Source organism: Macrobrachium nipponense, chromosome 9 (genome assembly GCF_015104395.2).
Source record: "Macrobrachium nipponense isolate FS-2020 chromosome 9, ASM1510439v2, whole genome shotgun sequence".
NCBI classification, from domain to species: Eukaryota; Metazoa; Arthropoda; class Malacostraca; order Decapoda; family Palaemonidae; genus Macrobrachium; species Macrobrachium nipponense.
Genome location: NC_061110.1, coordinates 22,393,348 through 22,419,339, shown reverse-complemented (window position 1 = coordinate 22,419,339; position 25,992 = coordinate 22,393,348). Strand labels below are relative to the sequence as shown.

General features: G+C 44.4%; 1 protein-coding gene across 1 annotated transcript in view; it reads right to left on the bottom strand.

Annotated features, from left to right (window-relative positions):
- The window catches only part of LOC135218004 (probable serine racemase), a 176,070-nt gene extending 158,905 nt beyond the window's left edge, over positions 1-17,165 (bottom strand). The window contains 2 exon segments of the mRNA XM_064254149.1: positions 16,886-16,993; positions 16,995-17,165. Of these exon segments, the coding sequence (XP_064110219.1) occupies positions 16,886-16,993; positions 16,995-17,081 (195 nt within the window). The 5' untranslated portion in view covers positions 17,082-17,165.
- Positions 17,166-25,992: the final 8,827 nt, after the last annotated feature.

Here is a 25,992-nt window from a genome sequence, read left to right as displayed (position 1 = left end):
CAATTCTAGACAGCAAAGGTAAAAATAGATCAATTAAAAATTATCTTACCACTAACACGAGAGATGAGGAGAGAGAGAGAGAGAGAGAGAGAGAGGGAGAGGGAGAGACGAGAGACGAGAGAGAGAGAGAGAGAGAGAGAGAAGAGAGAGAGAGAGAAAAGTTGTCTTAAAGCTAACATTTAAATGAAATTAAAGTTACTGTAATTTCATTTAAAAGTTAGCTTAACACATTACCCTTAAAAAAAATAAATAAATGGTTGGTAAAATATAGGAGCGTGATGATTACATACATACTGAGAGAGAGAGAGAGGAGAGAGAGAGAGAGACGAGAGAGAGAGAGAGAGAGAGAGAGAGAGAGAGAGAGAATTATGTAAAATCAATAAACTGCTAATGGCAACACTCCCCCTCCTGTCACATTACTTGACATATTGACAGCTCTGGACTTTGAGCTTCTGGTGAAGTTATAAACAAAGATGACGGGGAAAGAATTTTCTATACACATCATTTTGTAATTACAGTTTTTTTTATTATTATTTGAAAATATTAATACACAAATACATGTTTTTACTTAAAAGTGAAATAGAAAGGTTATTTCTTTAAAATACTATCACATACTAATTTTTTAATTAATGTACAGTTATTGTTATGTTGATTATTTGAAAATATTAATAAACATTAGTATATACATACATGTACCATAAAAGTTCTATCATCTCAGTAAAAGAGAGAGAAAGAATTATTATTTTTATGTTTTATGTTATTTAATTATGGCATAAAGCTTGAAACTTATAAATAACATAAAAAAAATTAAACAAACCAAACCTTTTTGGCAGGGTTTCTCAGGATTTGAAAATTGTTGTGTTTGCAAGTCTGTGAAATACTCGTGTACGATAATTAGTTAGGTCCAGTGAAAACGTTTTGTACTATTGTGAATTCACACAACTCAAATCGTGTAAGATTGAGGTACTACTGTAAATTAACCATAAACACTTTTGCAGGGTATTGCAGTTTTTCTGGAGGATTCACAAATGTGTGCGCTATTGTGAAAAACTTGTGTATGATAAACAGTTTGGTTCCAATGAAAAAGTTTTCGCACTACTGTGAATTCACTCAACTCGAATTGCTTGAGTTCAGGGTATTACTATACATTCAAATCCTCCTCTGCATAATGTGCAAAGGAAATGAGGATCAACTTCAACAGAGGAGTAGAAATGGCTGCAAGTCTTAATAGGGGGGCCAGGACAGGTATGCATCACAACCTGCTTATGCTCCTTGGAACCAGATGGATCATGGAATTACTGTTCCATGAAAGACAAATGCACAAAAAGCAGCGAAATGCTAACAAAAGGACACAATGTTGCAAGAACATGGCACAAGCAACAGCAAGCAGTACAAAGGGCAGCAAAACACATCTATACACAAAGTAAAACGACTCTCTAGCGACCAGGTGAGAGGTCCTCCTACCTAGTCATTAGGTATTTAACTATCATACCTCCTCGTTAAAAGTTTAACAGCCAGTTTCCAGCTTCACTGATAGTAAGGTAAATGAACAAGCTGTGACATTGCAGTCACCTCTCGGAACGCAGCCACTTCCTGAAAAAGCACTTTGAATTGTGCCATTATTTTGTAATTAAGAGAAAGCACTTGCCTAGAGAGGAGCATAGAGGTCTCGGTGTGCTGCCTGGATGGCCACAACTCTTGACTAATGTTCATGGCAGTGAATTCAAGTAGTTTTGCGGGAAGGTGACTGCATTCCAGGATTGGTGGCTACTATATCGATGCTCAGTCATTTGCCCTACCTAATTCATATATAAAGATGGAAAAGTTTGGGTAGACCTAAGTACGTAATACGTACCTAGCTTTGTGTCTGGTACTTCCTTGGAAATTGACTTCTCCTATAGCATTTTGGTAGTTTATCAAGAATTTACTGTTATTTTTTGTCGGTTGACTGTACTTAAACCCGCCGAGGGCTCAGAGAGTACGGGTAGTTTATAGTTTAGTTGGCCAGGTCACGCAACACCTTTTGCCCGGCCCAAAATCCCTCCGCCAAGGTAAGTATAGTTCCATGACCCGACCCTGCCTCGACTTCAGTCTGTTCCAGTGAGTCAGCATGTCAACGTCTGCGTCTACCACCTCGTATCCCGCGCACATGCAATTTGCCATCGCCAATCCAGTGATTTATGCTTGATATGACAATTTGTCGAAAATTGCATTTTTCCTAACTATACAAACCTGAGGTCCTTTAACAATAGGAAGGTAACTAGCGGCAGCTGGGACGGTCGTAAGCTTCGAACAAGGGAGAACGGTAGTTAACTGCTTGTCCGATCGTGCGCGCGCGCTCCCGCGCGCCCGAGAGGTCCGTAAGAATCACTTTTGCTTTAGGCCCATGCAAAAAGTTGCAGAGAGTGAGGGGTGGCATGAGGTGGGACTATATGTAAAGGACCTCAGGTTTGTATAGTTAGGAAAATGCAATTTTCGACAAATTTGTCATTTGTTCCGATACGTAATACAAACCCCTCGGTCCTTTAACAATAGGAAGACTCACTTCTTGTGGGAGGAATCTGAGTCTTTTTGGTGAACAAGACTGGTGTTCGTCCAACCCTGGAGTGCCTCCCTGGTCGTAAGAGCAAGGTGGGAGGGATCAAACCTCTGTCCGAATTGATCGGGGTGTGCACCGCAGGATCAATGGTCAGACCATCTGGGCCAAGTACTAAGAGAGAGGCAAGCGTATCTCTTCGTACCAGCAAGCAAGAACTTGTTTCTTTGCAAGAGACAATCACTAAAAATGATGGGTTGTCTCAATTTGGCATCCACTTCTCCCCCTTGTTGGAGGAAGTGGTGGATATTTACTCCTATCCCTACTGAAATGGATAGGATGGTGCTCTATTGAGTAGCTCACCTGCATCTCGTCCTTACCCAGCAGGGTGACGACCGTGTCCCTCTACCCAAAGGTAGAGGGAAGAAAAAAAGATGGGAAGAGGAGCCAGTCACACTCTCATTCCTCATCCATTCTTACGGTCACACCAGGACTCGATGCTGTTCAGCCTGCGAGGGTCTGGGTTAACTACCACAACGTGTTGAGCAAACCACCACGGTTCCAAGGAAAAAGATCCAAGGACTGTGGGCAATATCCTGAAGGTAGAAGGAGGTGCATGCGGTCCGGTTTGGACCAGGCGCCTGCCTTCATTACCTGCGCCACGGAGAAGTTCTTGCGGAACGCGAGAGAATGATGAAGAGGCGTCCACACTCATCCTGGGTGTCGAGTTTCTTCAGACAGCTCCGTCGCACCTTCACAGGACAAAGCAGCATAGCCTTCGTATCGGAGGCGGTGACGTCCATTAGGGAGGGTATTGTGAAGGACTCGAACCAATCGTCAGTACCGAAGGGTTCTGAGTCTTCGCTACGAAGATCGGTACGAAATCCGAGCGTCACAAATCCCCATCCCTTTGTGCTTGACTTCTCAAGAGAAGTCATGCAGTTACCTAAGACGAAAAGAAGGGAATAGTCGTATGACCTATCCCTCTTCTCGACTTTGGTTATGTACAGTACTCATACTGACAAGCTATTAAGACGAAGTAATGATTGCTCTGGAACAACCGAACTAAGTCCATAGCATAGTTCGTAACTGACTCTGGGCGCTCTGACAGCTGCCGACTGACTGGTTCGGAATCAGTAGAGGCAAGTTGTCCAAGCATCCGGGTAAGTCACGTGACCTTCGCCCTTTAAAGAGTTATGCTGAGAGACAAAAACAAATAAAATATTTGTTAGTCACCGATGCCGGACGGCGCGGACGATGATTCTCTTAATGCATAAGCTCAAAAGGCGAAAGTCAATTGCCTTCAAAAGACCGAGGTCCCTGATGGCAAGAAAATCTCATAGACGTTGAATCTCAGCTTAAGGAGAAACAACACTATGTGACGTTGAAGACGAAGGTAGGCAATGAATGCAACCTACGTCTTCCAGCTGAATCGAGAGAAGGAATCTCAAGATTCTAAAACCTGTGCTTACCAAATGACTGAAAACGCTAACCGCCATTTCATTGCTGTCCGTTGTGCAATGAAAGCGGGGCGTTCTTCAGTAATGAAACACAGGGGAGAGCCGCTTGAAGAACTGCTTCTCATGGGCTGAACGTTTGGAAGTAGAGCTGGCAGGTGTGGGAGTAGGCGATGTCTTTCATATCTGCTAATCCGGGGTGAACAATGAACAATTGTACACCTCCGAATACAAGATATTTTGAGGACAAACTCAGATTCCGCAAAATCATTCGGCATTATCGGGATACGATGCAGCAAGAGACTATTACAGAATTCTGTTACCACCGTGCGGTAAACAGAAAGATGAGAGTCGAATAGATATCTCTGTTTAAAATTCTCGCAATACCGAAGACGATGAATACTAGCGTTTCTCAGCAGTAGATGGTCATTCATGTATGCGAGAATCCCGTTAATCAGAGACTTAAGTCCGTGATTGTTGGGCAGAGATACGGTTGTTATTCAATCAAAGCAGGTGAGAAAGACATAAACAACCGTCTATCTCAAAGCGGCAGCTGATACTGAAATGCCTCGGGCAATTCAATACGCAGTAGCTGTCGCTGACAGATCGTCATCCTGAGTTGCCTAAGTAATCCTTTCCACGAAGGAATGCGTTCGGCTAGAACCACCGAGCATAAAAAGATATGCTCGAGCAATTATATTTAAGCGAAACGAATTTCGGTAAATATAAAAGCTTAAATGGTGTTGTTGTGACAACACCATAAGTATATAAAATTGAAACTGGAAACTCCTGTGGGAGGTTGCAGGCAACCCGGGTTGCAGTTCAATTAGAATACTTTTCGTCTAAGTCGCAATCCGTAGACCAGGATATGCGCCTACCCCTCGGGACCATTCAACTGCTTAGCAGAATCATGTCGCGAGGTTAATATACGTAGTATATTTGTAGGATTCTGAACAACGATCTCCATCCTAAATTCTTTCCTTCAAGAAAACAAAATAAGGATTGGAGATCGACCACCTTCGTTCTCTATTAAAGAGAGTGGAAGGAGAAAGTCTTCCTCGAAGGAAAGCTTCAATGGTGAACAGAATACTAAGACGATAGTTCCAGCCAAACTGGATATTCCCGTCCGTTCTTCTCTATTCCAGGTTGTCGCCTACTGTGAGATAGTCTTCTTTCAGCAGCAGTCTTCTTCCTAATGCTAGAAATTCCAGGAATTCGAGCATAGGCGAGGTTCCCGATTATCGTGTAACATATCGGGGATTCTCGTCTCGCTCACTTTGGACCGTGGTCTCGCCTAAGTGTTTTGGAGATCGTAAGAAACTCTAACACTCTGAATGCGCTAGAAATTCCGTAGAATTCTAAGCAGTCTGCGAAAACCCCACCGAATTCGTCAAACGATATCGGCTGGTGGTCCTCTCGATTCCCGTAGAAATCGAGAATGGGGCAGGATCCCTCCTCAACGACCGGGGCTTACGTCAGGTAGGACCCGAAGGTCCCCCCTGGTAGCGCAGTCCCCAACGTGGGATCCTACAGAGAAATCTCTGTAGGATCCTTCCCCTTTCCCTCGTAGCCGTAAGGAGAGAGGGAATGGGGGAGGAATTGGATACTCGCTCGCCTTCCCAGTGGAACTAGCAGTTGGAGAAGAGTAGGAGCAGCCATCCGCCTTGCGGCGATGGCCTCTCAGAGTCCTTGGGAAAACGTATCGTCAGGAGAAAAAAACGTTTTCCCCGAGGAGGGTTACGAACTCTCACTGTAGGTAAGGGTCTGCCGCCACTGTGAACGTCGTCTGGGTGGGGCTGATCGACACCTGACAGGAGAGAGCCGATACCGTCCTCCGACTCATTCCAGTCCTCGTCGAGGTCGAAACCTCTCAGGAGGACCGAAGGAGTATTAAATACGGTGTCCGAAGACACGTAGAAACGCCGCTGTCGCAGTAGAGGAGGTGGAAGTAGCTTGATCGACCGGCCAGAACTGAGAGAGCCTTCTTGTCCGGAGACGAGAGAGACTGGTTCAAGACAGAATAGGCAAGCTCCGATCGCGGCATACCCACCGTCGGTTTGGGTTCCCTCTCGGGTCCCCAAAACGACTCGAGCAGAGACATGGGCTCTGCTGGTGGGAGCGGCGATCCTTCCCCCCTGGTCGTTGTGCTGACGAATCAGTGCAAAACCTGGGTAAAGTTACTCTGAATCTCGGAAGTTACAGCGTCTTGAGGAGTAGGACCGTCTAGTCCCTCCAACAAGAGCAGCTCCCAGGACCCTCCTCCTTCAGAAGAAGGACCAGCAACAGATCCCTGACGGTTGCCTCCAATCACTTGCGCGTACGTCCTGGTTTGGGTCCTAAGACCAACCTGGCACTTGCGGCGTCGTTTGACGGGATCGTGAAGGCGCATCTCCCACGATCAATTCCCTATAATACCTCGCTCTTCCTGGCGTATGCGAGGAGTTGAAGGTATCGGAGAGATAGAACTGACGCTACCCCCTCTCCCCCATGACGGTCGCCTCCAATCACTTGCGCGTACGTCCTGGTTGGTCTAAGACCATACGTGGCACGTGCGGCGTCGTGACGGGGATCGTGAGCGGCGCACCTCTACGATCACTCCTAGCTACCTCGCTCTTCCCGGTGTACCCCGAGGAAGTGAAGGTAGTGGAGGGAAGCCAGACCTGACGCTCCCCCCCGCTCCGCTCGCTGGCAGGACCAGCGTACGTGGGGGGCTGCAGCCGATCACCCAACCCCGCGGGGGTGGGGGGATCGATCTGCAGGCCTGGCCGTGCCGCTCACACTGTGGCGAGCGGCTCGACTGAGCACGTCGACCCCGGTCCCCCGTGCGTCAGACGAGCTGCTGCTGGTCACCGTATCCGCCCGCCGGTCCCTGTGGTAGCGGCGGTCAGGTGACCTGCAGAGCTCGCTTTCGCCGTGAGACCGGTGAGCGTCCTAGCGGCACGTCAAAACCGCTGGTACCAGCCGAGGCTGGTACCGTCGGTCGAGGGGACCTGGGGGACCTCTTCCCAGCCGCAACCCGTGGCCGGTCAGAGACCGTCACGTCCACCCGAGGTACGGCTGGTCGCTGCGAGAGCGGCCGCTGGCCTGGCGAGAGTCACCTGAGCGGCTCTCGACAGTCTTCTGCTCCGTGCCTCGGTCATGACGCTGAGCGAACTCAGGCGTCTTAACTTTGGCTGCACGGTCACCGAAGGAGATCGTACACTCGGAACTTCTGCGGACGAGAAACCGAGCCGGTACCTGGCTTAGCAGCAGAGCTGCCAAGACCAGGCGAGGGTGTACCAGCGGTAGCCAGCACACCTTGGTCCCCGTCTTCTTCTTCTCAGAAGGGGAGACGGGCCCCGTTCCCGAAGGAACAGGAGGACCAGCAGAAGACAACCGTCACACCGGAATGTGACGAGCCCTTCGAAGTTCCCGAAGGAGTCTTCTTAGGGGGAATAACAAAACCCAGGTTACCAGCTGGTCGCTGCGAGAGCGGCCGCTGGCCTGGCGAGAGTCACCTGAGCGGTTCTCGCCAGCCTTCTGCTCCGTGCCGTGGTCTTGGCGCCGAGCGAACTCTGGCGCCGAAACTTTGGCTGCACGGTCTCCCGAGGGAGAGCGTACACTCAAGGGATCTCCACCCGCGAACGAGAGACGAGCCGGAACCTGGCGTAGCGGCATCGCGCTAGCACCAGGGCGAGGAAGTACCAGAGCTAACCGATACTCCTCTGGTCCCGTCTATCTCTTCCTACGGAAGGGGAGACGGGCCCCGCTACCCGAAGGAGCAGGAGGACCAGCAGAAGGACCCCTCCCCCGTCCCACCGGGGTGGGACGGGCCCTTAGAAGTTCCCGAAGGAGACTTCTTAGGGGGGGGAGGCAGCCTTCTTCTTCTTCGGCTATGGCCTTAGAAGTCGAAGGGGAAGAGGCAGCAACAGACGAAGACGAAGATGACACCTTCCTCTTCTTCGTCAGCTCACGCAGGACAGTCGTCAGGTCCTCCATCCAGGCCGGAGTCGGGCCTATTGCCGAAGCAACACGGCCCGACTGCACCTGTCCGGAAGGACCTGGGACTGGGGAAGACACACCATGGGCAGGACCAGCATGGACAGGCGCAGGAACCAGAGCGACAGGAACAGCAACCAGCTCAGGAGAGCGGCAGGAACAGCGGCAGCGGTAAACACAGAAGGGGACAGCCAAGCCAGTAGCGGGAACCACATCAGCGACAGGTACGGCAGGCCCAGCCATCGCCTCGTAGAATCATCGGCAGCCAGCGTGGTACTGGCGGCCGGTCCAGGGGCGAGCTGCTGGAACAGCGAAAGTCTGGGGCAGGCAACACGAAGAAAACACAGGCGGCGGCGGCATACCCCCATCCTCGGTATGGCTGGCGACCGGCCCACCCTAGAAGCGGCAGACGGCGTTCACGACACAGCATAGGGGATTTGTAGAACCAGCGGGGGGAAGCAGCATAAGCGGCCGTGAAGGTGTAGTGGACCACTCCAAGGTCACCGCCCCAGACCTCGCTAGACTCTGCAGCAGATCGTGGATGCTAGGCACGCCCTGCAGCCGCAGTGGTCCATACCTGTCCAAGGTCGTCCTCCCCCCACGGCTGTAGCACCTGCGGTAGCACAGACAGATTAGTAAGAGGGGTTCCCTCACGCACGGGGGGGAGACATGCCCCACCCCGAACGGAAGGAAGACCCCAAAAACAAAATACGAGGAAGCTGAGCGGGGGGCAAGAAAGAAGACGAAGTATCGGATACCAAGGGAGTCGCGGGAGAGCTTTCCGACGACTTCCTGGCAGGACCTTCGCTTCCCCTACCCCACCCCCGCACAGCAGTGAAAAGTAATATGAAAATGAAACAGAATACTGCACTTGCGATTCACTTCATAGAACTTAGAGGGAAAAATCAATTCCCGGTAAGAGCGGAAACTTGATCCATAATAATATGATGCTATCATAAATATATATGAAAATGAACAATACTGCACTTGCTATTTTCACTTTCACAGCAATAAATCGTAAGGATTAATTCCCGGGTAAGAGCGGAAATTGATCCAAAATTAAATTTGATGCAATTAATAAATGAAAATGAAAAGAAAACTGCATTGCGAATCCACTTTCATTGCATTCTATTCATACAACAAAATAAACGAGGCTCTTGTCCGGAGCGCAACTCAAGCTCTCGGCAACGAACGCACAGGGGCAAAAATATAATGAAAAAGAGTACTTACATCTTTCAATTACACACTTTCGCCCCCCAAAATACATGACTCGGCGCGAGTGTCGCCCGCCCTCGGCACCGAGACATAATTCAAGGGTTCAATTCATGAAAAGAGCGGAAATCGCCGTCTCTACGGCGATAGCTCCATGTTGATTCATAATTAAGTAATGAAAATGAAAACAGTGTACTTACAGTTTCATTTTCAAGTCAAACCAAACCATTAGTAGAAAACACAATATAAACAAAGCATACGACGATGAAGCGGGCAGAGAGCGATGACGAACACGTCCTTCACACCGTGGCCGAAAGCAAAAGTGATTCTTCACCTCTCGGGCGCGCGGGCGCGCGCACGATCGGACAAGCAGTTAACTACCGTTCTCCCCTTGTTCGAAGCTTACGACCGTCCCAGCTGCCGCTAGTTACCTTCCTATTGTTAAAGGACGAGGGTTTGTATTACGTATCGGAACAACTCGTAATTTTATGCCATGACGAAAGGTCATTGCTTGTGTATTTGATGAAAAGTGGCCTTCTCGGTGACATTAGTGGTGTGTAGCGAGTTCCAGCCAAATCTAGCCGTCCCAGCCCAAAAAAGAAGAATCGTGTTTCCCGAAGACTGCGATGATTCCGATTTCGAAGACTAAGCTTTACTTAATTTCTGGGAGGCCGAGCACGAATTTGATACCTCCCATTAATAAGTTAAGTTAATTGATGTATATATGCCCTTTATTATGTGTATTCCCCCACCCAAAAATCACAATTGTATTTTCCCTAACTATACAAACCTGAGGTCCTTTAACATATGGAATGTAATCAGTGGCAGCTGGAACCAGTAGTAAGCTTCGAACAAGGAGGTTCAGTAGTTAACTGCTTGTCCGACAGTCGGGGGTCCCGCCCGACTGAGAGGTGAAGAATCACTTTGCTTTAGGCCAAGGAAATGCAGTGAGGGGTGGCATGAAGTGGGACTATGTGTAAAGGACCTCAGGTTTGTATAGTTAGGAAAAATACAATTTACGACAAATTGTGACTTGTTCCGATACGTAATACAAACCTTTCAGTCCTTTAACAATAGGAAGACTCACTTATTGGTGGGTGGAATCTGAGTCTTATGAAGAGACTGGTGTTCGTCCAACCTTGGTTCCTTCCCTGGTCGTAAGAGCAGAGGGAGGGATCCTAGCCTCTGTCCAGCTGATCAGGGTGTGCACCGCAGGATCAGTGGTCAGACCTCTGGACCAAATTCATAAGAGGGAGCCCAGCGTACTTCTTATGAATAGCAAGCAAGAACTAGTTCCCATGGGTTTGTCTCTTGTTGGTATCCACTCCCCCCCTTGTTAGGGGAGTGGTGGATAACCGTTCCTATCCCTACTGAAAGGGATAGGACGGAGCTCAGTCGCGTAGCTTACCTGCATCTGCCTCCTGTCCAGAATAGTGACGACCACGGCCCTCTGCCCAAAGGTAGAGGAGAGAAAAGAGGAGGAAGAGAAGCCAGTCACACTCTCTTTCACATGTCCATTCAAACAGTCACACAAGGATGTGATGCTGTTCTGTCCGCTCGGGTGCTGGGTAAGCTACACAAATTGTTGAGCAGCCACCACGGGTCCCAAGGAAAAGGTCTCCAAGGACCTGCAGGCGATATCCCGAAGATAGAAAGATGTGAAGGTGGTCTGGTTGGCCCAAACCCCTGCCTTCAGCGCCTGTGCCACGGAGAAGTTCTTGCGGAACGCAAGGGTTGGACCAATACCTCTGACTTCGTGGGCTCTCGGACGAGGGGTACTGGTGTCATCACTCCTATCCGCAGCGTATGCCCTCCTGATTACCTCACAAAGCCAGAAAGAAAGTGTGTTCTTGGACACCTCCTTCTTGGTAACCCCGGTGCTAACGAAGAGGCGTCGACACTCAGGCCTGAGGTGCCGAGTTCTCTTCAGATAGCGCCGTAGCGCCCTCACAGGACAAAGCAGCATCGCATCTGCATCATCGTCGGTGAAGTCCTTCAGGGAGGGGATCGTGAATGACTCGAACCGGTCGTCAGGGACCGAAGGATTCTGAGTCTTCGCTACGAAGTCCAGGACGAAATTGACCGTCACAGATCGCCATCCCCTCGTATGTTTTACATCAAAAGAAAGACCATGAAGTTCCCTTACTCTCTTCGCCGATGCCAGGGCCAGCAAGAAGAGGGTCTTGAGGGTCAGATCCCTGTCTGACGACTCTCGCGGAGTCGCTGCGAAAGGGTATTCGAGTCAAACTCCTAAGGACGAGAGTCACATCCCACTCCGGGGGCCTGAGTTCCCTGGGTGGGCAAGACCTCTTGAAGCTCTTCATTAGAAGGGAGATCTCGTACAAGTTGGAGATATCCACTCCCCACAGTTTAAGGACTAGGGCCAGGGTGGCTCTGTAGCCTTTAACTACAGAGACGGAAAGGAGGCTTCTCTCGGCGAAGGAGACGAGGAGATCACTACCTGCTGAAGAGTGCCTCTGAGAGGAGAGAGACCCCGTCCCACGACCACCACAGAAGACGGACCACTTCCCCTGGTACACAGCTGCAGAGGACTGCCTGAGGTACCCAGCCATCTCTGTTGCTGCTCGGCGAGAAAAGCCTCTCGCTTGCAAGAGATGGGGGATAACAGCCAGCCTGTGAAGAGATGGATCGAACTGATCGGTGGTACCGTTCCACGTGTGGCTGGCACAGGAGGTTGTGCCAGGGGGGTGGGGGAATCTCTCTCGGTGCTCCGGCAAGCAGAGCCAGCAGTCCGGATACCAAACGGCCTGGGGCCATTTGGATGCCACCAGAATCATCCGAAGATTCGCGGTGACCAGCACCCTGCTGATCACCTTGCAAATCAGACAGAACACGGGAAAGGCGTACACGAAGAGGTTGTCCCACGGGTGTTGAAGAGCATCCTCTGCAGCAGCTCACCTGATTCTGACGGTTGAGCTTGTCTGCCACTACATTCCTCTTGCCTGGAATGTAGCAGGCTGACAGCTCTACCGAGTAAGGCACGGCCCACTCGTGCACCTGCAACGTCAACTGATGAAACGGGAGGGACACTAGGCCCCCCTGTATGTTGACGTATGCCACTACCGTGGTGTTGTTGCTCATCAACACCACTGAGTGTCCCATCAGCCGGTCCTGGAATTCTTGGAGAGCGAGAAATGCTGCCTTGAGCTCCAGGACGTTGATGTGAAGGTGCTTGTCGTGATAATCCCACACACCTGCAGCCAGCAACTCCTCCAGGCGTGCGCCCCATCCCTCAGTCGACGCGTCTGAAAACAGCAACATCTCTGGGGGAGGAGTGCAAAGAGGCACTCCTCTTACGAGGTTCCCGTCGTCCAGCCACCAGGCTAGGTTCTGCCTCACCTCCTCCGTGAGACACGGGAAAGTACGGCAGGTCTCTTGCCTGTGACCAACTCTCCTTTAGCCTCCACTGAAGAGACCGCAGGTGAAGACGCCTGTGAGGGACTAACTTCTCGAGAGATGACAGGTGACCAATCACGACCTGCCACTGCTGAGCTGGTTGCTCCTGTATGGACAGGAACCGTCTGACTCTTCTGATCCGCGAGTCTGCGGAGAAGACTCGCCCTGCTACCATATCGATCAGCATGCCCAGGTACTTCATCCTCTGCTTGGGCTCAAGATCTGACTTCTCGAAATTCACCACGACCCCAAGATCGCGGCAGAACTCGAGGAGTCAATCCCTGTCCTGTACCAACCAATCGTCGAGATACCTCAGAAGACGTATCCCTAACAAATGGGCTCAAGCCAACACCAGCGTGAAACACTCGCGGGAACACCTGTGGGGCGGTTGAGAGACGAAACAAAGTGCCCTGAATTGATACACTGTCCCGTCGAGGATGAAGCGGAGGTACTTCCTGGAGGACTGATGGATGGGTATCTGGAAATAAGCGTCCTTCAGGTCCACAGAAAGCATGAAGTCATTCTCCTGATGGACTTGAGCACTGAACGTGTCGTTTCTATCGTGAACCGAGTCTGGCGAACGAATCGGTTCAAGGGAAAGAGATCTATCACCGGGCGCCAGTCCCCCGAGGACTTCCCCACCAGGAAAAGTCGACTGTAGAAGCCCAGTGACTGATCCCATACAATCTCCACAGCTCGTTTGCTCAGTATGGCTTCTACTTCCTGCCGAAGCGACATGTCCCTGGCAGAACCGGAAACGTACGTCTGAAGATGGACCGGGTTGGAGGTGAGGGGTGGCCGTAACTCGAAGGGTAGTAGATACCCCTCCTGAAGGACATCCACTATCCAGGTCTAGGCTCCGTAGCACTGCCAAGTTGCCCAATGGCTCGGCAGGAAGGCCCCCACTTCCGGCAGCAGGTGAGGGGGAACGCCATCCCTAGCATTTCCCTCCTCTCTTCGACTTCTTCCCGGGTCCTCCTTGGGAAAAGGAGGGCTGGTTACGATCACTCCTTACAGAAGACGTCGAATGCAGTCTTTCCTCTCGGCTTTGACGAGGCAGTCGTCTTAGCCACAAAGGAAGCGCTAGCCAAGCTCTTGGGCTTAGCCGCAGTGGCTCAAGGCTGCCCAGCTGCCTTCGAGACTGCCTGGTGTACAAGTCAGTCACTGTCATCAGTGCGCCGTTGTTCCACTGCAGCATCCACCATCTCTCTGGGGAAGAGAGAGGAGGAAACTCGCACAGTCTGTTCCGAATACCCAAAGCTGCCTCACGCCCAGCCGAACTGGTTACTTGAGTGAGGGACTGCGTCTCTGCGCCTCAGGTTGGCCATCTGGTGGGCCAGGTAGGAAATCGCCCTACCTCCAGACTGGCACAGTCTCCCGAAAGCCAGGTCCCCTTCAGGAGTGATGTTTCCCGAGGAGGCCGCTACCTTAGACACTGAGGGACCACAGGCCTAACCAGGAGACTGCTTGGAATGCTGCCATGGCAGTCGATTCCAACACAAGTGCCTCTTGCTGCGAGAACCAAAGGTTCTCTGACAGCAGGTGTTGGAGAGACACCCCCGGAGTTAGCCTAGCCAGCTCCGGGTTAACCTGTTTGGGCGGCAGAGGGTCCTCCGTTGGCACGTAGAAATGCCTCTGTCGTGGTAGGGGGGGAAGGAGCTTGGACAACCTGCCGGACCGAAGCGATCCCTCCTGTCCGGAGACAAGAGAGTCCACTTGGCCCAGCACACTTGTCAGCTAAGGCTGATCGGGGCAGACCCATCGTTGTCCTCGGTTCCTTCTCAGGACCCCAGAACGACTCCTGCCTAGATGTAGGCTCGGAGGGTGGAAGCTCCGATCCTTCCCCGAGGTCATTGTGCTAACGAATCAGCGCAATAACCTCTGGATCTCGGGAGTGACTGCGTCCTGCGGAGATGGACCGTCAAGCCAATCCAAAGAGAACGCCTCCCGAGACCCTCCTCCTTCCACAGGAGGAACCACAACAGACCCCTCAGGGTCTCCTCCAGGCGCTTGTGCGTACGATCTAGTCGATCCTAGGACAGTGCCAGGTTTGTACCCCCTCGTGGAGGGACGGCGAAAAGCGCACTTCTCGTGATCGCCTCGCTCTTCCTGGTGTAGCCCGAGGAAGTTGAAGGGATAGGAGAGGAAGACCTGACGCTTCCCCCCCTGCCCACTGGCAGAACCGGCGTGCTGGGGGGGCTGCAGGAGATCGAGCTGCAGGCCTAGACGTGTGGCTCCCCTGAGAAGAACCACTGGACCGAGAACCACGGCAACGGTCCCGAGCATATGGAGAGCTGCTGCCAGTCCCCCTACCAGCCCGGTCCCTGTGGGAGCAGTGGTCAGGAGACCGGTAGAGTCCACTGTCGCAGTGGAGCGAGGCCTATCCTCACAGCGTGCCAAAGTGCCTGGACTAGCCGAGGCTGGTCCTGGTGACTGAGGGGACCTCTTCCTCGCCTCAGCCCGCGAACGATCCAGAGGGACCGTCGCGTCAACCCTGGGTACCGGCAAATCGCCACGAGAGCGATCGCCGGCCTGGCAGGAGTCACCTGGGCGACTCCCACCAGTCTTCCACTCTGTGCCTGGGTCCTGGCGGCGAGCAGGCTCGGCTGCCTGGACCCTGGCTGCACGGTCACCCATGAGCGACTGTACACTCGGTACCTCTCACGAACGAGAGGTCGAGACGGTTCCTGGCGCCGAGACAGAACCTCTGGCGCCAGGCGAGGAGGAGGTACCAGTGTTAGCCGGTACTCCTCTGGTCCCTGTCTTCCTCTTCCTTGAGGGAGAAGTTGCAAACTTTCAAATCCTCGTTATATAATGTATATGCATAAAGTGGAATGTACACTTATAAGCAAGATCACATACACATACATGTGTGGATGGCCAAATCTTAGGGCTGTCTCAGCCTTACACCAACTATCAAACTGCTTTCAATGAACTATACTGAAAATATATTTACTAAAGGGATATATATATGGCTGTGACAAGTAAATATAAGGCTGCTGGGTAGCGTTTTCTATGAGAATTGCAAGGCTTATGGTAGGAAGGCGGCATCACAAAGATACTTAAACAAATTAGAAAAATGCATGTTGGGCACAGCTTGGATAAGTTATTGTATGAGGATGATCCAAACCACGTCCTGCGGGGACTGCGAGAGTAGCCCATGAACTCATTTGGTTTTTGGGGCAATTTCTTATTTTGGAGTACAGTTCTTCCTCTTCTCTCTCTTTCTCTCGTTTCTATCTCTTTCTTTTGTTTTAGGAGAATATTCTAGCGCAGTTACAATATTCATAAAGATCTCGATTACTTTTAATTAAAGCTTTACTAAATTTCAGTTAAGAGTAGCGGATAATTCTTTGCGCCAATATTTTTTATGAATAGGTCTATGTTTATTCTGCAATGGTAGGATACCATATGAAAATTTTTCGAAGACACTACAAGAACTATAACAGCAGCAACAAAAACAAGAATAAACACAAGAACAAAATAAACCAGTTGAATATAAGATAGGCCTATAATTCAAACGTCATAGGATGCGTAAACCGACAAAAAGGCATAGGCTAAGCCTTTATAGGTCTACGTCAATTTTTATGATCGTGTTATCTAGAAAGGAGATAGTATACACACAGACACAACAATAATCGTAGTAATATCACTTACAACTATGAAAAAAGCAAAATATCACAGCAACTCTCCAACACAACACAACAAACGTGGCTGTGGCGGCAAAAACGTCATTCTTAATTCTTCAATACTCAGGTCAGAGTGGAGGTTTGACCTTTGTATTGGCAAAGAAGTTAATTTCAAACTATTCTGGCTGTGCTGGTAAGGGGCAAAGCATAATTGTGGACTTTGCAGTAGAAATTTTGCAACAATCGTTCAGAAAAGCAACAAATATAGTATTGTTGATAACCGAAAGTTGCCAATTTTGGTGGTAGTTGCCAACCACAAACTTCTGTTGCCAACCACCTCAGAAAGTTGCCAACTTTCAGGATTTTGGCACCAAAAGTTGCCAACTTGGCAACCCTGGTTAAAAGTACTTTTTCATGTGGCCAAAAATGCGGTAGTCGGTGAGTTGGCCGGTCCAGTCGGTTGTTTACCCTAGTACAAGCTGTGACCTGACCAATAAGATCCCAGGCTACAATACGTCATGATCGATGTAGCTATATAAAAAAAATAATATACCTAAGCCCTAGTGACCTAACATGTATTCCGACCATGGCACTGCGCTACACATCGAGAACGTCTAGCCTAGTACCTAGTACTAGCTACATGGTTTTTAAATTACCGCGTTACAAGCTCCACGGGCTTTGAAGGCTCCTGTTTTTTGAAAGCATTCTGCCTTGAAAACTAGATCTTCCTTTTTCGCAATCGAGTCGATCGCCTGGCATGTCAAAAACTGGCGTCCGATGAACGAAGTCTTTGATTCTTTCGCTGGCCTCATAGACTTCTTCCACAGCAACAGGTGTGGACTTGTCACTCATTTGGCTTTTGTTTACGTTGTCCGAAAGTATCCTTCAGTTTTTTTCGTTTTTGTTTTGATGAAAAACTCAAATTTCATTCAATGTAAATTTTGATATATTGATAACAAACAAATTTGCAATAGGAATGTTCATTCATAATGAAACACTGTAAAACAAAACCTAAATAGGTTGTTATTCAACACCATAGCAAAGTCAAGACTACCAAATTCGGAAGAGGTAACAAATTCGTTTAGACGACAAAATTAGTAAATGCTCCCCAAGACTAAATTATCATACACAGTGGTACTTTGAATTTACTAAAACTCCAATCAATTTGAAATTTTCATAAAATTCATAAAACTTGATGAAACCTTAACATATCACAAGTGAATTTATTTACTACGTACAATCGAAGACAAATCACTTTAGACGAAACGAACATCACATTATTGGCCACTTGGGTTATGATCATTCAAATATCATGGCATGCCACAGTAAACGGAAAAATCTTTATTATAATGTTAACGTCGCCCTATCTATTGAAACAAAGCCAAATTCTCACTATTTATAATGGAAAATGGGAATACACTTACATATAAATTGGCAATTTGATATAATTGTTGTTAATGTTGGTTTCTGTGGAATGCATAATACTTGTGAAAATACGCTGCACCCTTGTACTTGTAATAGATAGGCTATAAGGAAATACATGAGAACCTTCGTACTGTCATCTAATGGATTCGCAGTTGGACTGAAAATAAGATTATCTAATCAGCCTGTTAGGAAAGATTATGTGAGCGTTTTCCACTGGTTTCCGGACACTAGTTTCTGCAAGTGAATGCCTGGGTGTCTAACCGGACCGGGGAAATGCCGGCTTCGCCAACCAGACCGTCGCTACGCGAAAGCACTGGAAACGGACTGCACCAGACGACATATTTAAAGTCAGGCCTAGTACGTGGTTATAGTGTCATGCGCAATCATGTATTGGGCAGGTGTTACGTATTATCCCCGCCCACAACCAGCTCCCTCAACCAACCTGCCTAAAATTATGGATTTTTCGTCAGAATCCTCCCTCTCCTAAATGCAGTACATTGCAAGCTGTCACAACCTATTCCCTTATAATTCAGATGTAAAATACATAAAATGTTACACTGTTAGGTGGAAGTATACTTCGACAACTGGGCAAACACTATGCCATTCACATTAAAACAAAATATAGATTTCCATTAAATTTTAGAAGTGGAGTAGGTAGTACTACACGAGATATTTCTGCGCAAACATAATTTTGCTAACACAACTATAAGTAGCTATATATGTAAGATGTGTGGGGAATTGCGGATGTCATGGCAAACTAAAATGTTATTAATTATTATTATTACAGAAAATACGAAACCGAGCTTTCTAGTTATGACATACTTTCGTGAAAACTCATGGTTGTAAAATCAATGCTTAAATCCAGTTTTATTAAAGCATATATATTATATATATATATATATATATATATATATATATATATATATATATATATATACAAGTGTAGTAATGTTTGTCATATCATGTCGTTGCTTGGAGGACAGGCTGAGCTGTAGGAGCAGCTTTCTTGAGTGAAGAAAAATTTGGTATGTAAGCGGTTTAACCAAGAGACCGCTCGTCTTGTCGTCAAGCATGTACATTCGTTTGTACGGATGTTACAGGTCTAATAGACCAAGGCACTTGCAAAAGTCACATTCCTTTTGGTGAGAACAAAGAGGTCAGTTGGTACACGCCAGGTGTCGGAGAGAAAACCCCCATCGTAAAGGAATGACACATATTTTGTAAGACTTAGAAAACCGTTACCTTTGAAAAGAGAGAGAAGTGTGAAATACATTCTTTACTTAATTACTTGAAGAGAGTGATGTGTGAGGTGGTATCTTTTATCCAATGTTATCTTTATTACAGATGGGTTCTATTCCATGGCACTAGAGACGGGATTCTCTAACCCAAATGACTAAAAATAATGAACCCTATTGACATTCTGGGTCCTGGGATGTGAATTCTTTAGTCAGGAGGGTAGAGTAGAGTGAAACTACATAGTTCTTTATCGGCAGATTTTGGGAGTTATGTCACTATGACTTGTTAATCATTTTTGTTTCTATTCTATATTCATCTGCTTTGGGTAATTGGGGTAATAAATAGTATATTTTTTTATACTTACGTGATCTAAATAGCCTCCAACGACATGGTTGCAGACAGAGGGCACCATTGACAACAGGAAGGGTTTCCAATTTGTGTAGTTTTAATCAAAGGGAGGGTAAGGAATATATATGCACACACACACACACACACACACACACACACACACACACACACACACATATATATATATATATATATATATATATATATATATATATATATATATATAGAGGCAAGAGTTGAAAGGCCTTGCAGCAGTACTCTATTCTTTCACTTTCCTTCGTGGTTTTTGCTTTAATGTAGCCTATATATATATTCATCACGTTCCAAATTTTCTTGATTCAGTTTTATATACATATATGTATAAATATATATATATATATATATATATATATATATATATAATATATATATATATATATACACACACACATATATATATATATATATATATATATATATATATATAATATATATATATATGTATATACTACATTATATATATATATAAATGTGTATATATACATACATTATATATATATATATATATATATATATATATATATATATATATATATGTGTGTGTGTGTGTGTGTGTGTGTGTGTGTGTGTGTGTTGACCGCTCCTATCTGCCGCCTATTTCCCACTTCCTAACCAACCAACCAATTCCAAATCTTCCTCTACTCATCCCTAATACGCCTTGTATCATACCGATATATCGCCCATTTTTTCTTCATGACCAAACTACATTGATTTTCTCCACATTGCTCACCACATCAATTCTCTTGCGCCACATTTACCTCGCAGACAGTTCACAGTTCATCTGAGCAGCTTTTTTTAACGTGTATTTCAACATCCACACTTCACTTCCATAAAAGAGAGCTTTGATCAACAATCCTTTCGTATATTCCCACCCTGCTACTTCTCTCGCTTTAAACTTATTCCGGAACTCAACATTATCTCCTGCCCTAGCCATAATTTTTTTTTTATATTCACTTCGATTAAGCCTCACAGTCTCATCTCTTACTCATTCTCGTCGTTCGAACCCCCCCCCCCACTTTTTACTTTTAAAACGCTTTCACAGGTTTCTTCTGCTTCTTGTCGCTATCCCCAATCAGCGAGGTATAAACCATTCTACACTCCATTCGTGGGCCTAAATTTACTCTTGTCTAAATTTACTCTTCTCTGACTTCTTACATCCTCCCTCCCAAACACATAAACAAACTCTGGTGGAGGGAAGCCATCATCTCAAAATCTCGCCAATTTCCTTTACCATACTAAACTTGACTTATATAATAATATATCTATGAAAATGATGATAATGATAAAGGAAATGACACCCAAATGAAAAGGGTTGAATCCAGAAGATGTCACTCTCACGATCTTAATGACAGACCAGATAAGTTTGCTGTATATATACTAGCTCTTGGCCCCGTCCTGTGGAACGAAGGTCTCGTAGCATAACTATCTGCTGATATCATCTGGTCATATGAGACAGCTCAGTAAAGAAATTTATAATTACTAAGCCATTTAAAATACTAAGCATCTCTTTAATAGAGCAGAATGCCCGTATGTGCAAGAAGTAAACAGCAAAAAGACCTTGGCAAAATGCAAATAAAGGTGTACAAGTGAACAAATAATAACTATGTTTGTTTGTAAGCGCCTCAGTGGCGAGGTCAGTACGGTGTTGTTGGCGTACTACCCGGTCGGCCGCGAGTACGATTCTCGTTCATTGCCATTGAGGCGAGTGGGAGATGTGTATTTCTGGTGATAGAAAAGTTCACTTTCGACGTAAAGCCGTTGGTCCCGTTGCTGAATAGCCAATGGTTCCAGGCAAAAACACGATACAAACAAACAAACAAAATAATAATTATGTTCATCAATGGAAAGCTATTGGGGAGGAGCCAGGGGTATTTCCATCCACAACAATCCTACAAGGACTTATTCATTACGAGCGAAGCGAAGTCATTACTGAAAACGGGCTAATTTCTGGCGGCCCAGCCCAACCCTAAGGCTCTTCAAATGATAATATCTCCAAAAGTATTGAAGATAAAAGAAAAATTCTTTTAGGCAGATAAAACCTTACACATTTAAATTTCATCCCATATGAGATTTATTTTTAAAATATCATAATTCACATTTAAGGATGTTTTAATTATTGCATTATAATTTTCTCACAATTGATGATTTCAGAACCAAGTTCGATCGTTTTCTCGAACACTAGGCTTTATTTAAGCTGGCGTCTTCGCACCTCCGTTTTAAAGAATCATTTCACATTATATCATTTGTCATATTATTAGCAGTTTGATGTTGGAAGACTGTTTGAAATGCAATTAACGATAATGTTTAAACATGAAGCATAGAGTTCCGAGATACCTACTATGAGATTCAGGGCCTCTGTAACACGGTTTTTTCGCAATAACTTTTTATCTATGCATTTCATAAATGTAACTCTTATTCAGAATACATATTATATCTACACATAAATTTTGACTGTATTCTGCATTACGTAGGTTGAATAAATTTGGTACATATAATGTAAAAGGGACTTTTTTTTTTTTAAGACGGGCCAACTACTCAGAGAAAAGGTTTCGAAACGCACTCGTTACCTAACTTATGACATTTCTTCCCTCTTTCTCGATGGATGATTGGCTATACGTAACGAAGGCTAAACCTCGAGCAACAATGACATACAAATGTAAATACAAGCAAAGCAGTACACCTTTATGAACTCGGAACCTCTCCACTGATAATTGTCGTAATGAACAAACCAACAAAATATGTTAATAGATACAAAAACACTTCGATTATTAGTCTAACTCCCAAAATAGGTTTCCTAATGAATTACAGTCTACTTTATAGGTCACAATCAGATTGATAAGATGTAGGGAATAGTTGGTAATTTTCAAAAACATAGTAGACAAGCTTGATTTGATAACTGCTATAACCAATGTCAAGCAATTTTTATTTATTGGCTATCTACCTATTTACTGAAAAAAAAAAAAAAAAATAGCCGTACCGTATATTGGCTTTAAACCTTCACCAATAAATTATCGTCAGAATGATGACTTCACGAGGCTCCACCCACTTTCGCCTCGTTATAATTCAGGATAGCACTGAAGGTTACCATGGGCATTTTTGGATTAGAAAAATTTAACTTCTGGCTATAAAAACTAATTTCTCGAGGTAGTTGTAAGAAGTGCTAAATGATCCTCAAGGATCCCAGCAGTTGTCCTAAAACGTTTAATTCATGTATATTACTGCTATACTGTTGCGGCACTACTGCTACAGTAGAATTACTACGCTAGCACTGATACCCCACCCACATCTATGTATCGTTCCGCCATTCATAAAGTCTTTGGGTTTCAGAGCCGATGGACTTTCTGTCTGTGGATGGGCGGGACAACATTTCGTCAAAGGTGTTTACCTTGCTTACGTAATGAATGTTTTTTTACTCTTGGCTCGTAATCATTGGCCATGGCGTCGGCTGTATCATTTTTACTCTATAAAAATTTAAAAACTATCGGGTTTAGGTTATTGATAATGCTGACAAAATTTGTGTGTGATTGTAAAATATACATATGTCAACTTTCAGCTACATCCAATGCTTTGACAAGGAGCAAAGTCCAAAAAACCGTGTTACAGAGACCCTGAATCTCATAGTAGTTAAATCTTTGGTGGTTTAACTTGAAGCTTCGCGAGCTATCGCCTACAGGGCGCTATACTTGTTTACTTTTTTTTTTTTTTTTTTTGGGGGGGTTTTTTTTTTTTTTTTTTTTTTTTTCAGAGAAGCTTTCTATTTTCTTTTCATCATTTCCTCGTTTAAAAACTTTCCTTACATCTTGCCAGAAATGGCGGGATGATTGTGTTTTTCGTCCATTCATTCCGAACTTACCATGCAGAATTATTGACACATCAATCATATAACATTGCCAACTCCTCACACTTTACCATTCCTCTCTATTTTCATCTACATACAACACTTCGACACAAGGACTGCATCTGCATGTGTGTCAGATCTGCCAAATGCTGGGTGGGTTACCTCTGTCAGAGAAAAAGTGGTAACGTGAATATTATTTATTTAGGATATATCATAGTCTAGGGTTGCTAAGACATAGGATTCCAGCTCGTTCTTTGTCAATTTGCATAAGTTGTATCAAAAGAGCTTTCGCTATCACAACTGATCCCTGTTACTGTTTTCCTGCCGAGAGAAACCACATTTGCTGAACAGCAGCACCTGCATATGCAAGAAATGTGCTTCCTCTCTGTCGAACTATTCAGTTCAGAAGTCCTTTATGCCTTAAACCGTTGGGCTGTGGAACAGATGTGGGGGAAAAGTTGTTGCAAACCAGAGCCTCGAAACTTCAAGCGACGATGCAAATGCATCGCTTCACTAAAACAATTAACCGTGTTGTTTACTCCTTTACGTATATTCTCATCTACTTATCTATTCATTCGTTATTCTAGTTTACTCATTTATGTATATTCTCATATACGTATCTATTCATTCATTATTCTAGTTGACTCATTTATGTATATTCTCATCTACTTATCTATTCGTTCATTATTCTAGTTGACTCATTTATGTATATTCTCATATACTTATCTATTCGTTCATTATTCTAGTTGACTATTTATGTATATTCTCATCTACTTATCTATTCATTCATTATTCTAGTTGACTCATTTATGTATATTCTCATCTACTTATCTATTCGTTCATTATTCTAGTTGACTCATTTATGTATATTCTCATCTACTTATCTATCCATTCGTTATTCGAGTTGACTCATTTATGTATATTTTCATCTACTTATCTATTATTTCGTTACTCTAGTTTACTCATTTATGTATAACCTCATCTACTTATCTGCTCATTCGTTATTCTAGTTGACTCATTTATGTATATTCTCATCTACTTATCTATTCATTCGTTATTCTAGTTGCCTCATTTATGTATATTTCTCATCTACTAATCTATTTCATTCGATATTCTAGTTGACATTATGTATATTTTCATCTACTTATCTATTCATTCGTTATTCTAGCTTACTCATTTATGTATATTCTCAGCTACTTATCTATTCATTCGTCATTCTAGCTTACTCATTTACGTATATTTTCATCTAATTATCTATTTATTCGTTACTCTAGTTTACTCATTTATGTATAACCTCATCTACTTATCTACTCATTCGTTATTCTAGTTTACTCATTAATGTATATTCTCATCTACTTATCTATTCGTTCATTATTCTAGTTGACTCATTTATGTATATTCTCATCTACTTATCTATTCATTCGTTATTCTAGTTGACTCATTTATGTATAACCTCATCTACTTATCTATTCATTCATTATTCTAGTTGACTCATTTATGTATATTCTCATCTACTTATCTATCCATTCGTTATTCTAGTTGACTCATTTATGTATATTCTCATCTACTTATCTATTCATTCGTTATTCTAGTTGACCAATTTATGTATATTTTCATATACTTATCTATTGTTTCGTTACTCTAGTTTACTCATTTATGTATAACCTCATCTACTTATCTCCTCATTCGTTATTCTAGTTGACTCATTTATGTATATTCTCATCTACTTATCTATGAATTCGTTATTCTAGTTGACTCATTTATGTATATTCTCATCTACTTATCTATGAATTCGTTATTCTAGTTGACCCATTTATGTATATTTTCATCTACTTATCTATTCATTCGTTATTCTAGCTTACTCATTTATGTATATTCTCAGCTACTTATCTATTCATATTCGTCATTCTAGGATACTCATTTATGTATATTTTCATCTGCTTATCTATTATTCGTTAATATAGTTTTACTCATTTATGTATACCTCATCTACTTATCTAATCATACGTTATTTCTGATAGTTTACTCAGTTATTCTGTTTACCTATATGTACTTATTTATCATTCTACTTATCTATTCTTCATTCGTTACTCTTGTTTACTTATTTATGAATATTCTCATCTATTATCTATTCATTCGTTTATTCTAGTTTACTCATTTATGTATATTCTCATCTACTTATTCTATTCATTCGTTATTCTAGTTAATTCATTTATGTACATTATCATCTAATTATCTAGTTCATTCGTTATTCTAGTTTTACTAATTTCTGTATATTCTCATCTACTTATCGATTCATTTATTTATTCTAGTTGACTCATTTATGCATATTTTCAATTCTACCTTATCGATTAATACGGTTACTCTAGTTTTACTCATTTATGTATAACCTCTTCTACTTATCTACCTATTAGTTATTATAGTTGTACTCAGTTTATGTATTATTCTCATCTTACTTCATCTACTCATTCGTTATTCTAGTTTACTCATTTATGTATATTCTCATCTACTTATCTATCCATTCGTTATTCTTGTTTACTCATTTATGTATATTCTCACCTACTTATCTATTAATTCGTTATTCTAGTTGACTGATTCATGTATATTCTCATCTACTTATCTATTCATTCGTTATTCTAGTTGACTCATTTATTTATATTCTCATGTACTTAGCTATTCTTTCGTTATTCTAGTTTACTAATTTATGTATAACGTAATACACTTACCTACTCATTTGTTATTCTAGTTAACTCATTTATATATATTTTCATCTACTTATCTATTAATTCGTTACTCTAATTACTCATTTATATATAACCTCATTTACTTATCTATTCATTCGTTATTCTAGTTTAATAATTTATATTTATTCCAATA